The 17,679-nt window shown below is 37.5% G+C and overlaps 1 protein-coding gene across 2 annotated transcripts in view; it reads left to right on the forward strand.

The window, feature by feature from the left end:
• The window catches only part of LOC131043443 (sugar transporter ERD6-like 4), a 213,693-nt gene that overhangs the window by 124,030 nt on the left and 71,984 nt on the right, over positions 1 to 17,679 (forward strand). For both annotated transcript variants that reach the window (XM_057976640.2, XM_057976641.2), the window contains exons 14-15: positions 6,766 to 6,828; positions 6,981 to 7,040. In XM_057976640.2, coding sequence (XP_057832623.1) covers positions 6,766 to 6,828; positions 6,981 to 7,040 — 123 coding nt within the window. The remainder of the gene's footprint in view (positions 1 to 6,765; positions 6,829 to 6,980; positions 7,041 to 17,679) is intronic.

A 17,679-nucleotide genomic window follows, 5' to 3' on the forward strand; every position in this document is an offset into this window, starting at 1 on the left:
TTGGAGGATTATCGCCCTGGTCCCTTGATGAGGGACAGGAGCGATCTTAGTGCTTTAGCCAACATTTGTCATCTTTCAACCTTTGTTCTTCATTCATCGCTTCCTAAATGATTTTTTTGATCTTGCCTATCCTTGCCTTGTCTTGATTTTGAAGGAAAATGAAGGATTTAATGAAAATCGCTCTGGTCCTTGCCTGAAGGACAGGAGCGATATAGCTTCCTTGGCTCAATTGATAGTCATTTGACGTTTGAAACCTTTGTATATCATCTTCTTAAGACACCTTAGACCTTTTACCACCTCGCACAACCTTGACTTAACGTGATTTTTGAGAGATTTGGCCAATATGGTAAATATCGCTCTGGTCCCTGACTGAGGGACAGGAGCGAACTTCAATGTCCTGGGCTCATGCTTGCTTTCATCAATTTGCCATTGCTTTCATTGTATAAAATGAAGTCCTTTGATCCTTCTTGGTCGCTTAATACTTGTTAAACTTTCAAAATCTAGGCCTTTATGAAAATTTCGCTCTGGTCCCTGACTGAGGGACAGGAGCGAACTGGGTGTCTTGGTGTAATTCCTTCAACATTGGCGACTTTGGATACTTCGTTCTTCATTGAGATGCCTTGAAACGTCCTCACCACCTTGTACTTCGTCTTGGAGTGTCTTGAACTTGGAGGAAAGGCAATATAACCATCATATCGCCCTGGTCCCTGACTGAGGGACAGGAGCGATCTTGCTCTTGTAGGCTTCATCTCACTTTGCTAACTTCAAAAATTATCTTCAATGGTCTTGTAGTGCTCCGTTTCACTCACTTTTGGCTTGGAAATCATTCAAACTTGGCAAGAAATTCGTCTCTAAGGCAAAGATCGCTCTGGTCTCTGACTGAGGGACAGGAGCGAACTTGGGCATTTGGGTCCCTTGTTGATGTTTTGTAATCTTCAATTTGTCTTCAACGGGTTCAATTCACCTCCTTTCTTGCCTTCAAACTTAAAACTTGCTTGATCTTTGCCTAAAACATGCCTTATGAAGAATTTCGCTCTGGTCCCTGGGAGAGGGACGGGAGCTATCACTGTGTTCGCCCTGGTCCCTGACTGAGGGACAGGAGCGATTTTGCATTCTGGTCCACTTTTCTTCATGTTTGTGCCTTCAAATTATATTCAACTGGTAAAATGCACTTCTTTGGACCTCTTCAAATCGTCAAGTTGTTAAAATCCTGCAAGGATGAGGTGATGTTTGATTTTAAGCTCCGGTCCTTCACTGAGGGACAGGAGTGATTTTGCTTCCTGAGGCATTTCTGTGTTCGTGAAATTCTTCAATTTATATTCAACGGAAAGATCACGCCTTTCTCTACTACTTCCATTCGAAAAATCATCTTGATCCTGCAGAGATAGTAAGATTTTTTGAAAACGAGCTCCGGTCCTTCACTGAGGGACAGGAGCGATTTTACTCCTACAGGCCAAAATATCATGATTTCACAAGTTTAATCACTTCACAAGGCAAAAACAAATCATTCCCCATGCCCAGGATCAAAAATCAAAAAACTCAAAATTTGGGTCAAAATTAGTCAATTGAATAAAATTCACATTTTCATCATCAACACTTAGACAAATTAAGACTCTGCACTCAAAATTCCAATTGAAAATAGACCATTCTGGCAAATTCATTCCATTCAAAATTGCATCCTACAAAAGGAAGCTTAAAAAGCTCTCAAGACTGACTGGACTCTGGCCTGAAAAGATAGTAACGGAAGCCCTAAGGCTTGACCCTAAATCCAGACAACTGACAAACTATCAAAACCCTAAAAAGCAAAGCGAAAGGCGAGCAAAAAAAAGAGCAAAAAGAGGGGGTCCCCATTTTAAATGGGGCGATGTGTGAAATGGTCACAACAGAAATATATCATGACCTGAAGAAATGAAAATAAGCAACTGAGTTTGTACTACTCCACGCCTTCACAATGAGTTCCCTCTCTATTCCACGTATCTAGAAAACCTAGCCAAAATGTATCTTTCTAGCCACAAGAAGGAAAAATATGTATCATTTTCTTCAAGAGTCTACCTATATATTTCCCAAAAAGTATTCCACCACCAATACACCCTAATACCAGGCATTCTTCCTTAATCCACTCAAGGAGAGTCATGGGAATTTTTCCTGCCCTCCTCATGCCATTTTCATGCTTCCTTTCTTCTTTGAGACGATCCTCACTCCAAAAAGCCTTGCTCTCCTTTCATCGAAGCTTCTCAAAGAATCGCTTAAGGAAAAAAAATGAATAATACATGGTGTCCAAGTTTATTTTCCATATCGTTCCATATAATCCCTGATAAAAAAAATATTACATAGGCATTGCTCTTTAAGCCTTCGATTTTATTTTCATTAACCTCAAATGAATTTTATATTTATCAAGTAAACATAGAAGCCAAGGTTCATCATGCCTGATAAATGTATCAAGGTCATGTAATAAGAGATGTTTATTATGCATTGCGTTAACGATGGGGTGAATGTTTTGTTTTATATCCTTATTTTGTGCCACTTATACTATTAGCGGCTTAGGAATGATTCTAAAATTAATTTAAATAACAAGGCCCCCCCTTCTCACACTTATCTTTATTAAAAATTGCCAAATAGAGTTGGCCTAAGGTGTTTTAAAAATGAACCTTACCTTTGCGAGAGTATTAGTATAAGATATTCATATATTTATATATATGAATCTATACATCTTATGTATGCAATGCCTATGGGAGCACGTATACGGTCATGTATATGTACTCTCATATACATGTATTTGCATAAGATATATATATATACGCTGTAAAACATGAGCCACTGCCAATTTTAATTTAATTATTAATAAAATAATTAATTATAAATTAATTAATAATAATAACAAATTAACTCGTGAACTCTAAATGGAGAGCGGGAGAGCAGGAGGGGTTTCGTGCGAAGGAGTTGCAGAAGATGGGGAAGATGGTGTTGCAGATGAGGATGATTTCCTCCCTCTCCTCCTTTCACCTTCCATGCTGCGACTGTCTGATGGGGCTCTTTGTGACTCTTCTTTGTTGGATTGGTGGGTGGAGGAGTTTGGTGCAGAGGAAGGAGTGGAGGCTGTGGCAACGATGAAAGCGTTTTGGCATGGGTTTTTTGTGGCCTCTATTTTTGGTCTTCAGGGGTGTGCGGTGGTTCCTGTCAATGGCCTTTTTTCTGCTCTTTCTTTTGTGGGTAGTGTTCTCCTGCCTATGTCTGGGATGGTGTTTGGGAAGATCTGGGACCCTGACGGATCTCTTGTGGAGAGGCTCTTTGTGTTCTCTCCTTTCCTCTGTGCTGAGGATTTTTTTTTGCTGTTCTGGCCTTTGGTGCTTTGGTTCTTCGAAGGAGCTTCTTTTTTTGGTTCTTCTTTGTTGGGCTACTCTCCTATTGAGGTGGAGAGTTGTCTTTGGTGTGAACCTTTGAGAGGGATTTCTTGGCTCTTGTTCTTTTCCCCTCCTTGTTTGTTAGAGGTGACCATATTTCTTATGGAGGTGGATATATGGTGGAGGGGAAAGGGTTGGTTTTTGCTTGCTGCTGGAGAGTGTTGGCTATTGTCTTTCTGCTTCATTCTTTATCCTGTAGAGGTGGAGATCTTTCCTATTGAGGTGGAGAGATGGAATGTTGGGGATTTTCGACTTTTGGTGCTCCTCTTGTTGTTGGCTATGGATGCCTGTTTCTTCTCTCAAAGGTGTCTCCTTGGGTGGGTCTGGAAGTTCTTTTTCCCAGACTCCCAGCTTGTCTCTAGGACTGGTTCCTTTTTGTTGTTTATTGGTTTGGCCTCCTTCCTTCTGGTTTTTGAGGTCTTTATTCCCCCTTTTTCTAGTGGTACGTTCCTGGTTTATCCCACAGGCAGGCTGGTTGTTATTAGTTTTAAAGGGCCCAGTCGGTCTTTCTGTTGTCTTTGGTTTGGGGAAAATTTTGTGTCTGGTGTTCTGAGCTCATTATTTAAGGTTGAGGGTGCTTGGCAAAACCCTTGGTTGCTGGTTTTGGGTTCGATTTTAAAACCCAGTTTGAAGGTTGAGGGAGCCTTTAAAAACCCCTACTGGCTAGATTCAAATTGTATGAATATCTGCTGTAATTTGGTGTTGTTATTGAAGGTTAGGGGTACCTTTCAAAACCCTGAAAGTTGGCTGAGGGTGCTTGTTATACCCTCGATTATTACTCTTCCGTGCTATAGTTTGGAGCTGTAGCTTTGTTGGGTGTGGCGTGACTATGCTGGTTGTTGCTGGTTTTAGTCATCTTTGCTGGATTTTGGCTGCGGTTTTTCATTGTTTATTTCTTTTAGTAGCCTGCTTTGTTGGGTTCTAGATCCCAGTAAAATCTATTGGGTTTTGGGTCCCTCCAAAACCTGTTGTATGGGGTTTCGGGTCCCCTCAAAACCTGCTTTTCCCCTAATTAAAAACAAATTAACCTGTGAAACAATCAATAACTTAGGGTTGTGAAACCCTAAAACCTCTATACAAGCCAGCTAGGGTTACTTGACGGGACGACTGACGTAAATAACCAAGGTTAACATGAGACTACTTGACTCAGGGTTAGGGTTTCCCAGATGGCATAAGTTATTCCCTCTCCTTACCTCCCGACCTGATGATACTTCTCCTCCCTTCTCGGAGGACGACAATCTCCTGCACACACTTGGCCAGTTCAACCAGCTAGATCAAAATCTTGTCCTACTCTGACATTTCAAATATCATTAAAAAAAATGAAACATCATGTCATAATGTTAACTATCAAGTCATCAATTTAACAATTATGAGTCATCAATTCATTATTCTAATGACAATTAGCATCATTCAATTATGCATATACATCTAGGGCACATTCATTCAATTTAAACATGAACATCCAGGGCACACTTAATCAGTTAAAAACATGAAACATCTAGGTCATGCTTAAACATCTTGCAAGTATATCGTAGATCAACTAGGGCACACATATAACATGGCGTAATCAGAACATATAAACAACTAGGGCACGCATATAACATGGCGTAATCACAACATATAAACAACTAGGGCACAAGTGGGATGTAACAATTTCTTTGACATCAATGACAATGAAATCCAATCATCTACGTAACCTTGACATCAATACAACATTTCCAACATGGTCCACTTCAAAATGGCTTTCACTTTTGTTGGATCTATTCTTAACTCTCCATCTCCATTTACATTTTTCAAATATACAAGTGATTGTTATACAAACTCACATGTCTTCTCATAGAATAGCAGTTTATTCTCCTTCAAAACTTGCAAAACTTCTTTCAAATGTATTAGATACTCATCATAAGTTTGCAAAAAAACCAACATATAAACCAAGTAAACAATGAGATAGCAATCTATGAATTGTCTAAACACTTCATTCATTGATCTTATAAAATTAGTAAGAGCATTATACAACCTAAGATGAAGTACAAGCCATTTATACGAAACTTGTCTAGTTTTGGTTGTTTTCTACATATCTTCCTCCTTGTTTTCTGCACATGCTCTTCCTAGATTCTTACTTGATGATGCCCAGATTTTGAATCCAGATTTCTGAAGTACTTAGTGTGCTGTGGTTGGTCCAACAAATTATCAATCTGTGGAAGAGGATGCATGGTTGTCTTTTTCAAGGTCCTATAATCAATATACATCCCCCATGATTTATCGTTTTCAAAATGATTGTACCTTGTACGTTGTGATGCCTTGCATATATTGTTGAGAGTTTTGTGATACTTTCTGGATATGGTTAGTAATCTACATCCTAACAGATTAAATTATAATCAGATGGTAAATAGAACCCTATTTACTTCTTGATGTCAAGTTAGAATTTTATTATGATAGCTCTATTCATAGAGTTCCTCTGGGAGGTCATGAATAAACTTTTTTGTTCAGGGTATTGTTAATAATCATGTCACCTATATTCTTTAGATTTGTCATTAAGCTCATATGGAGTTCGCATTTCAATGTATGTTGTAGTTTCCACATCCTAAAATTGCTATGCCGTGCCTTGAAAATTACCCAAATGACAGTATTGATTAACTTCAATATGCAGTAGAGTCATTTAGGAAAGTAAAAGTTGAAATACAAGGTTGATGTATCTGTTAATTAAAAATAGTTTTCATTTACTATAGCAAACATGATCCGTTGCAGTGCGCAAACATGGGACTTTCCCTAACTTGAAATTTGCTGTTTTATTTTGTTTTTGAAAAATGCATTCTCTATTACTTAAGAGAACAGAATGTTACGTCAATCAAACAACATCCTTAATGTCTGTGGCCCAGAGGCAGTGATTCGACATTCTTAGGGAAACACTTGAATTCAAATTTGACAAGAAGAGCTAGCTGCTGTTTGGAAAGCCTCAATATCGATGTAATGAGTGAGGAGTTTCCAAATGGAAAGTAGCCTCATTCCTTTTTTTTTCCATGAATCTGATAGCTGCCTGCTAGATTGCAGGCAGTAAAACTCTACAGCTGTTCTGAATTTATAAATAGTTTGATAACTTGGATGACATATCTCTTAGAGCAACCTGTGGTGTCATCTTGACTCTGGTTCAAGTCAGTTGTGTCTTGAAGAGGTAGTTGTGCCCTAATCTTGTATACAACATAGAATAATACAAGATGCTTACAATGGAGCTAGCAATGAACATCTATAAATTCAATATCTATGCTTCAAAAGGAAGTAGCAGTTTGTTTAACTAGATATTTTGAAATTTATTCTACATATTTGTGGTTTTTACACCTGAAGAATAGTTTGCTTGTTTTGACAGGTTTTGATGACTATAGTGACGGCTGGGCTGGTGGAAAGAGCAGGAAGACGCATTCTTTTAATGGTAGGAAGGATCTTGTGGGAGCATACATTACAAGTTATATGTCACTGCATACATTAAAATTTATATTTCACTGCTGTTTTTTCTGTGAAATATTGAAATGATATACCATTTGGAGTATATCTGGTTGAAGTTGGGATGAGTTTTGTAAGCAGGTCTCAGCTGGTGGAATGGCTTTTAGCAGTTCTCTTGTTGGATTGTCCTTCTACCTCAAAGTAATTTTTCTCTTTCTTCCTCCACTTGCATTTCAAAATTTGGTTGTATCAATAGCTATCTACTACACATATTGTATGCTTGAGATGTGACATGCTTTTTGCATTTTTTCTTACAAGAAAATTTGGACACTGAATATTATGCAATATACTGTACTTCAATCATATATCTAATGTGGAGCATAGATTGCCTTGACCATACTATTTTACTCTATACTCTTATTTCTATCAGGACAGAAACAATCTAGAAAACCTTCACAAAAAGACTCTTTCATGTATATCTTTTTGCTTGTATATTTGTTGCTTTTTATTCATAACTCTTCTATGAATGCTAATTATTTTAACTGATAAAAAAGAGAAAGATAGTGGTTGTTGAAGCCCAAGAATTTATCTTTTTCTTTGTATAATACGATCTTTGTAATTGCATACAAACATGGAAACTTTAGATGTTTATCCAAATTTTGAGAATCCCATGCAATTCTAATGAATCCCTATAGGCAGAGTGGCAGTTCATAGTTAGTGAGTTCCAAGGACAATGCAAAATACTATATGAACATCAACAAGCTATTTAATGTTCATTACTGATCATCATATCATTCATAGGCAACAACTCTCTCCTAAGAAATAAATAGAGGCAACAATCTTGGCGTGACAAACCAGTTAGAATAAAGAAACTTGGACTGACAACTTCCATGGAGGCAACATGCTTCAGTGATAACCAAATCAGTATTGCAAATATAGCGAACAAGCTTGGAAATGCCACCTGTTATGAGGAAAAATCCAAGTCAATATGATGATATAAGCATGAAACTTGGCACAACCCTTTAAAGGGGAAATAACCCAATCAATATTAGAAGATCTAGCTAGTAGATTTGGCATGGAAACCTTTTAAAAGAAACAAGTTACTGATAAATAAATACAGATGAAATAACTGGTAACTTGGGCAACAATCAACAAGTGTGGACAATAAACACAACACTGTACTCAACCTTTAGTTGAAGGTCATGCCTAGGGTTTGATTGCATTTGTCATTCATATCATCCAATGAAGAAAACCAAGAGAAATCAACAAAGGGAGTTTTTTATGACAATTGTTAACTATATTTGTAAGTTTTTTTCAAGATAAAATTATACCTTAGATCGACATCTTGGAGGACATTTTGATTCCTATAAATCAACTAAAAATGCCTTATCTTAACTACAAGTTAACTTTTATTATTTATATCATAATGAGTGAAAGTGTGTCAAAATAGGAGATACTGTAATAAAAGATCAATATAATATAAAGATTCTGAGAAACTAGTGGTTTTATTGTTTTGAAATGATTAAAGATAAATAAGCAATAAATATAACATAAGAAAATCATTATATCATCACAGTTCATAATAATAAAACTAGTAAATACATTGAATTGTACTTCTAAAATCTCAAATCTAATCATTTGATATAAATTAGTAATTTGAAATGGAACAAATAAAATGATTCATATCACATTTGGAAAATTTCATCCTTGATATTGAAAGTTGAGCTAGTAAACTAAAAGTCTGACATTATGTATTTCATGCCATATAAAATCATGAATCTTAAAAGATAATTCAAATCCAAAACATCAAAATAGTGATAGTTGTATACAGTAATAAAAAATTAATACCCAACAGATAACAAAAAACATATAGGAAGGATGGATCATAACTTGTATGTTAACATTGTATCAAGGGTCAGCATTATACATGGAAATGTGCTCGTGACTCTTGGGACCCTTTGGTTGTTTCAAGATGGTTAGGGGCACCCAAATTTAACTCTATTGAAGATCTATGCCTTTATCATAAACATTTGTGGTGCCCTTAGAATCAGCACCTCAAAGTGTAATAGGGCCCAACAATATACTCTATAGCATAGTTGAAAAACTCAGACTCGACAAAGACACACCAAGCCCAAAAAACACGACTCGACAAAAACTCAACAACTTAAAATATTGCTTAAATCTCATTAGACACAATTTTTTTTGCAAAAGTCAATGACAAGACAATATGTATCTAGTGAGTCCATAAGAGAGTACAAAAGTGTTTTCTATTAAATTTGATTGATATGAATGCAAATTGAGTACAAATCACATCCTCATGTGGAATCTTGATATAATATTTAGTTGACAACTATTATGAATTTATGGAGCTTGCCTTTGAAAATCATCATGATTTGTCATTATTCATGATTTGCATATTATAACATTTTACATCTTCCTCTTCCTTGGTATAGTGAAAAATTTGGGAGAGGTTCTAAATTTCTAATAATCACATTTGAATCTTTGATACTGATGGTATGATATAGATCAATGACATTATGTTAGTGATAGTTTTAATTGTCTAAGTTCTCGATTCTGGTCTCCATTCCCAGACCCTCTGATTGTAATAAAATTTCTTGTGTTAATATAGAGCCTAATAACTAGTGGGGGTTTGGGAGTGAATACCCCAATGGGTTTGAGGAGCAGCAATGGCAAGTTGCACAAGGTGTTAGACGTGAGAAAAATCCAACGATTGAGGGGGTGCCCATGGGTCGTGTTGGTGTGCGTTTTATCATTCACCAAACATGAGAATAAAATGTCCAGGACACTCTACCCTCTCTTGATCAAAATCACTATGTATGCTAAGATTGCACAAGAAAGACCACACGGCGACTCCAAGGTTTATATATGCGAACAAGCGACTTTATGTTGGGTAGCTACCTTGGGCTATGTATTGCTGAAATACAAGGGGGACTTACGCTTGGATTGTTTACAATCTTAGGACTTGGACAAATTTAACAATAGATGTTCTTTTTATTTTTTTTGGATTTTTGGATTTAGACTTTAAAAAAAAAGACAAAAGGATAAGGGTTTAGAAGGTCTATTCTACTTCTAAGAATTCAAGAGACAGTATTGACTAGGTGAACTCAATAACCACACTTTGCTTTGCCTTGCTTAGGACAACTACACAAAGTGGATGCAATCTTCAAGGGACGTGCCTATGATCGGAAGTTAAGCATACACAAAGGAAAGCTCAGACTAACTTTACACAATGAACAAAAATCATCTGTTCATCAAAAGTATGAGCGAAGATACACCACAAATCAATACATCAAATCTTGTGTTCAATCTAACATACATTAAATAAAATCTAATCTATTGTGTTGAAGAAATTGAAAACCTTGCTAATCACTCAGATAATAGAGATTACAAAGCCTAGAAGCACACAAGCAATATATTATCCAAAAATGACCTCTCGCAACAACATTTCAAAAACCTCACTCTCCAAATGAGAGGAGGAAACCTTATATAGTGGCACAAAAAGTTTTGAATGGCCGAGATCAAACAGTGATCAAGGGCTCAGATTGAAAGATCAAAACCCTAATTAGGGTTTCCTAAAACTCTATTAGTTCGAACAAGAGAAAATGAGACAAGCGGCACAATTGCTAATTTCAGTGAAGTGGGCATCTAGTTTCCTTTCTGGAAGCTGCAAATTCAATGTATCTAGATGCAAGCAGTCCAACTTCCTCCGTGGTGACATGTGGCAAGCAGTGTTCTCCCAGTCAGCTACCTGTGCTAGGAAGTTCTCATCAATGAGCAAGAAACACGAAATCCTGGTGAGATCATCCTTGAGAATCGGCCATGAAACTTTGAAGAAGTTTCCTTGAATCTTGGCCTTCAGATTCTCTGCACATAAATGTTTCTCTCGCACTTTATCCTGCTACAATATCTCTGCTGCCACGAGGAAGACCTTGTCCTGAATACTCCTGATAGTCTTTTCTATCTCCAAACATTTAGCTTTTGATTTCCTCAGAGATTCAACTCTAGCAGTCAAGGAAAAGTACCAAGTGTTGAAGTCATATATGTCACCAAGTTGAATAACCTTTCCATCAATTAAATCCTACCGGGGAAGCCCTCTAATGGTCTTCAAGCATGGGATTATTCTGTTATGAATGTCTTCAATGTCCTCCCAAACTTCAAATATATCCTGGATTCTGCTCAAGAGTGAAGAGGTGGAGTCATAAGCTGACACTAGGTTCTCAACAAGTATATCAGCACCCTTTGAGGCATCAGAAGTCCATCCTTTGCCTTCTTTGAAAGTTGTTCTCATATCCTCGTAGTCTTTCATTGATTCCTGTGGAAGGGGCGTGGGTGGAATAACTGCTACCTCCTCCCGATTAATAGGATTTGTCAAGTACTGAACATACCTCTTCCATTGCTCATTTTCAGCCTCTACCTTCTTTGTCTTCTCAACTTCCTTGTTTAACCTCTCCTTAAGGGTATTGTAGGAATCATTAAACTCCTGGACTTCTTGGATTTTGGTGGTCCTACCCAGACTTATGGTAGTGATCTCATATTCCTTAGGAGTGATACTGTCCTGAGCTTTATCTACTTTTGACACTGCTACCTGAACGGTTCTGAATCCTGCACTGTTTCTTTGAATCAAAGAAAACTTCTTGGCTGGCTTGGATGTTTTCTTTTCACTCAGTTTGTTCAATTCAGCCAAGAGTGTTGCTGTGTTATCTTCCTGGTGAACTTTCTTAGGAACCCGAGCTTTGATCCTTTCTTTCAACCAATCAGGGATGGTTGACTGTTCCATGACGCTATCATCAAAATTATCTCCAACTCCTTTCACCGCAGAGATTATGCCATCTAGGAATTCTCCTTTACGTTCAGGGTTCTCTGCTTGTACAACTTTTGTGGGAATGGGCTCCTGAATTGGTTCCTCAATAATGGAAGATGAAATCTCCATCTCGCTGCCTCCCATTTCGCTATCTTGTTCATGTTCATCAATCAAAATTTTGACTGGAGTAGTGGATGAAGCACTGATAGTCGAATGACCTTCATTTGATTTCTGCCGCCTGCTCACATCTACCTCTCCAGTAATCTTCTTTCCTTTTGCCCTTATTGAGTTCTCAGTGGGCTCCTTCCTTTTCCTTGATCCAACACTTTCTTGATTCCTTGGACCGCTAGATGTCACACGGTGATTAGAAGACATAGACTCATCAGCCCCCATGAGATCATAATTGAGGGTGATATTCCTTGCTTTGAGCTCTTTTGTTTTCTGAGCTGCCCACCACTTAGAGTATTCAATCATGGGCCTCAATAGATCACCAAAATTAGATCTCTCAGAATCTATCCAATCAACCAGGGCAAGAGGCTCGTTTTTCAGGCTGGCATAGTGTGGCTGCTCGTATTCATTTTCTTCCTCAAGTTGGTCTACCATTCGGAAGACTTATGATGCCCTGATCAAATTCAATGGGATTCTAGACTAGAATTGCTTCCTTATCTCAAAGTTGTCAACAACGTTGGCCCAATAATCTTCAAGGTCTGGCCTATGTTCAAACTTCTCTCCATTAACCATTCCCATCCGATGAAAAGGATCAAAATGACTCCTGGCTTGATACTGCAGAAATGGGTACCATTGAATCTCCTTGTTAGCATGTGTGGCAGCTTGGGTTGATGGACAAATCTCCAACCCTTTTCCAATACTAAGAGGAAAAGACGCTCCTGTCTTTTGTTTTCCTCTTTGCACAATCATAAAATTTTCCAACTATCTTATCACTTAAAGTAAAACCATTCGGTTTGTAGGAAACATGGGCAGCTTGTATGGGGGTCTAGAGAATCCTTGGATCCTTAAGTAGGTGAACCTGGGATATTGCATATACCAATGCCCAAAACTATTATTCAAATCCTTTGACTCTTGAGAGAGTCACTGATGGAGACCTCCCTGAAGGGTTCTTGTGATGTGCATAAGGAATGCATCATTGACCCTCTTAAAATGAAATATCTCCTCCAGATGTAGCTGTGGATAACAATCATAGATAGCGAATTGGTTCTCTTTGTTTTCAACTGCTCCTCTACACACAAGGCCTCTGTATCTATATGTTTTGGCCAAGGAGTAGATCAAGTAGGAACTCATGTAAAACGTTCCATTCTTTTCTAGGTTTCTCAACTAATAATCTAAATTGTCAATTATGATCTTCGCCCAATTGATCATCTTTACACCAGCAGTAACCTCATGGATAAAATAGTACATCCATGGCTGAAAGGGTGCACCTTGCTGGCTGCCCATAACTCTGTTTAATAAGACAATGAGGTCTCCATAGTCCTCTTTGAAATAAGGCCTGAGAAGGGTCTTAGGCATCTTTGAAACACTTTTTCTAGGCTTCTCCAACCATGAGTGGTTGATGTTAGCCACATACTCTTCTGTGTTGTCTTCATATAATTTGATTGCTTCATCTCTAGTTATATAGATCATGTTGTGGTATTCAGGGATGCAGAAGGCCTCTCTGATTGCTACTTCATTGATATTGGCAAGCAGTCTGCCATCAAGAGCAACCATTTCTCTATTCTCTGAGTTATAATGTTTGAAGCATTCTGCAATCAATTCAGTACACTGAATTGCTGGAAGAAAACCAACAACCTGCTCTATCCCATTTTTCATCATCCTTCATGCAATTGGAGTGGGTAACTGTGTATCCGTGCGGTGCATCGTCTTCTTGAACTCATGAAGATTGATGTGCCCAAGGTTGGTGTCTCCAACTTGCTTCCATTTGGAGTTCATCTTGGATTCCGGAGGGGAATCCCTGTCAACTTGGAACTTCATTTGAACTTTGCGTGATGGTCTAGCTTCTGTGGTCATCCAAATCTTCAGAAAAGAAGGGAAAATGTTGTTTGTGATGAAAAATCAGAGGTTGCAATTCGAAATATTGTGAAAATGTTCTTCAAAACTGTTGAAATCCTCTTCAAAACTGTGTCTAAACCTTCAAAATCTTGTTAAAAACCTTCATAATTTTGTTGAAAAAACTTCAAAACCTGCACAAAAACTCTTCAAGAACTACTCAACTTTCTATCTCAAGTTTGAACTCTTTGTGAATGAATGAGAGAATGGAATGCTATTTGTATATTAACCTCATGAATTTCGAAGTTCCAAGTTAGAAACACAAAAAATCTTTCTTGATTTGTTCTAATTGCTCTTTAGTCTTTCGAGTTGCAAAAGAAAGTTTCTAATTTGATTTTAGTTGAGTTGGAATCCTTTGGCAAGTTCGAATTGTGAATTTCAGTCCAAGAGGAAGTTTCTATTTTGATTCCAAGTTGATGAATCGAACTCAATCTGCAATCTTTCAATTTAAAAAAGACTTTCTAAAATTGATTCCTAGTTCGAACTTAGATAAGTATCTTGTTGACAGCCATGAAGATTCCATGAGAATATTCTTTTACTTCCAATTTAGCAAGTTTCTCAAGTACATGAAGGTGGACTTGGAGAGGTTCTTTTTCTTGTAACTGAGGCTAATTTCCTTAATTTCTTTCCCATTTTGCAAGTGATGGTGGGCGGACTTTACTTGTTCTCTTCATTATAGGAGGGCGGACTTCCTTGACTTCTTGCACCACACACCATCTCCCTAGGGTGGACTTGGTTTGTTTCTTTCCCTCCTTTCATGCTTCAAAGCGGACTTTATCACATCTTTGCACTTGCTATATGGCGGACTTGAGGGGAGTTGTGCACCTCTGTTGCTAGGCGGACTTCATTAGACTTGTTCCCCTTTACATGGGTAGACTTCTTTCTCTTTGTGACTATGCTAAGTCCCTTCCAAGGCGGACTTCATTCATTCTATGACCAAGCGAACTTGATCAATCTTGTGCATTGATTCCAAGAGGACTTCATGACAATTGTGCACCAAGGTGAGGGCGGACTTCATGACACTTGCTTCCCATAGGCAAGCGGACTTGGAGATACTCGATACCCTTGGCACACACCATGAGGGCGGACTTGCTTGATACCTTGACCATGCTCACACATCTCTAGGTGGACTTCATAACACTTATGCACCTCATACATGGCGGAGTTCATCAAAGTTGTGCACCATGTGAACATTGAGATCATCCTTGCTGGGTGGACTTGGAGAGAGTTGATCTCCATGATAACCAGATTTGAAACCTTCATAACTTATGCAATTTTACTCAGATCATCTTGAAATTTGGAAATCATACACCATTTTACCCCTGAATTCCTCTGGATCCCTAAAACTTAGGAACTTAGCTTTTTCGGACAAAATTTGAATTTTGGAGGATTCTCGATCATTTTCAATATAACTCAGAGCCAACAATGCAAACCCTAGATCCCTTTCCAAAAATAGAAAAAGAAAGCATCCCTAAAAAAAGGAAAACTTTCTAAATATAGCCATTTCGGGGATCGTGCTTAAAATGCCAAAAATGAAACTTCCTAAAAAATAGGAAAAAGCAAAACTTTCCAAAAATAGAAAGTTGTCCAAATTCACTCAAATCAATTGCAATCTTCGTGCTTCAGATTTCTACGCACATTGACGATGTCTAGACTTTGTTCTAACCATGGGTTGCACAAACTGACTTATGACTTCCAAAACTCAGACCATTAAAAACTGACAAAATTGGTGCCGAGAGGTCACAAGGCTCTAACAAAAATCCTAGAAAGTAAGAAACAAGGAGGGTCCCCATTCTCAATGGAATGATGTGTGAAAAGGTCGCAATAGGTTGGAAGTGGGGGTAAAAGAAAATTTTTAGATAATTTTTTGATGCATTTGGGCCTTTTTTATTGATGCAACCAACTTTTTGCCACAGATTTGTGAAGTTTTTTGGAAAAACTCACTAAAAACTAGGCAAGTTTTTAGGAATAAGTCTACAAGTAAAACTTGCGGGTTTTGCCTAAAAAATTTATTGAGCAAAAAAATTTGACAAATACTCAGTGAGTCTTGCATCTATGCTGTATAATATTCTTGTGCTTAAGCCATGAGGAACTATGAACTTCAATAACTTTTCTTTCCTAGGGGTAAGTTTGTATCTATCGGTGGAGTAGATGAAGCTACAAAAATTATTCCTTTCTTCTCAACAATGTAGGAACTAGTAGTTTGAAATACTAGACAAATGGAAAATGTTTCAAAGTTTAAAGGTTTGTTTCCATCCTTCAACAACTTGTTGGATTCCTTTGTGCCAAACTTGCCTTGTCATTGGCTGAATTGGGTATGTAGAAAGGGTCGTTGAATTTTGCAATTAGATAAACTCCTATGAATCTTTGTGGCCACCTCATTATACACCTTTGTAATAGCATCAAATAAACTTTGATTTACCAAATTATCATTAATGAGAGCTTCTTTTACAAGCCTATTCATACAATACTTTGATTCAATGAATAGGTTGTGATTGTTGGTGTGAATAAGGTGTTTTCCCTAACTAGTTCACCTAGTAGGTCCTATTCATATGTTAAGTTTACCTAGGTCCTAGGAATAATTGTAGAAGTCTTAGTTGTTAATGAGATCTTATCTTATCTTATCTCATTTACCTCGTGTCTGAGGTTCATTTAATATTTGTTTATGTTAGTTGTCTCATGTATAGGATTAAGACACTTGTCATCATCTTGTCAAATCCTATGTCTCACCTTGCCTATGTAAGCAAGGCTTCGTTTGCATTGTGATAATCTTGTATCATATTGTATTCTTGTTTCGTGGAATAGGATCTTCCGTGTTGCTTCTCTCTTGTGTGTGGGAGGTTATTTGGTGTTGCAACTAGTAGATCTTAGTTGTATTTTGGTTGCTCACTTCAACATGGTATTAGAGATTTGAATCTAGCACACCCCTTCCCTTTTTAGAGAGTTTCTGCCATCAAGTTTTTTTGTGTGATTTTGAGTTTTTTGTATGATCTTGTGAACTTTTGTATGCTCTTATCTTGCATTTTCAAATGATCTAGAGAATTAGAAAGGATTTGCAAAGATTTGTTAATCTTGTATTGCATGTGTGTTTTTTGATGAGATATGATAATTGAAACTCTTTCATTAGTGTTTTTTTTGGCTATCTGATCATGTCTAGGAAGCTCAAGAAAGTCAGATTTGTCTTTTATTTCACTCAATTTGGCCACCATTTGACACGAGCAAATAAATATTTGTAGCTAAGATTTGGTGAATTACTTTTTTCAAGAGTTTTTTTTGGCTCAAATGGACCTTTTCATTGTGTTCAGGATGTTGAAAAAATAACTTTTGACTATAAATTTGGCTAGGTTTGGAGAAATTTTTTTGAGACAATATTTGCTAGGGAGGTTGTACAACCCCTTCAACATGTAGGTACAATATGGAAAAAATTAAAAAAATAAATAATTTTTTTTAGCGCTTTAGAAGTGTTGAGTGCTCAATGCTTAGACATAAGGCTAGCATTGCACTTAAGCACTTGAGTGCCAATGCGTAGTGCTTAGACCACTCAAGCCTTTAACCACCTGCCAAGGTTAAGCCACTAGTGGCTTATGACTTGGTCACACACCCAATCGCTAGCAACATACTGGAAGAGTAAATCACTGGTAAATGCAGTCGAAGTCATTGCTGCTTCACCACCGCTGCCTAACCCTAACCAATGACATTGCTCTTCCTAGTGCTAGTTGTCTTGGAAATGCCAACCCTTGGTTGTATGGGCGACCAATGCTTAGGCTAGGGGGGCTAAATTTTTTCATTTTTTTTTGCAATTTTTGAAAGATCCTCACCAATTCTGATCCAATTTTTTCTGATTTGTTTAAGTGCTGATTGAAGTGGTTTTCAGTTTGGTTCGAGTTTTCAATGCCAAAGGATAGTTAAGAGTTCAACCATGAAATATGTGAGAAAACAATGCTTTTTGAACCAAAG

This window comes from Cryptomeria japonica, chromosome 5 (assembly GCF_030272615.1).
Source record: "Cryptomeria japonica chromosome 5, Sugi_1.0, whole genome shotgun sequence".
NCBI lineage: Eukaryota > Viridiplantae > Streptophyta > Pinopsida > Cupressales > Cupressaceae > Cryptomeria > Cryptomeria japonica.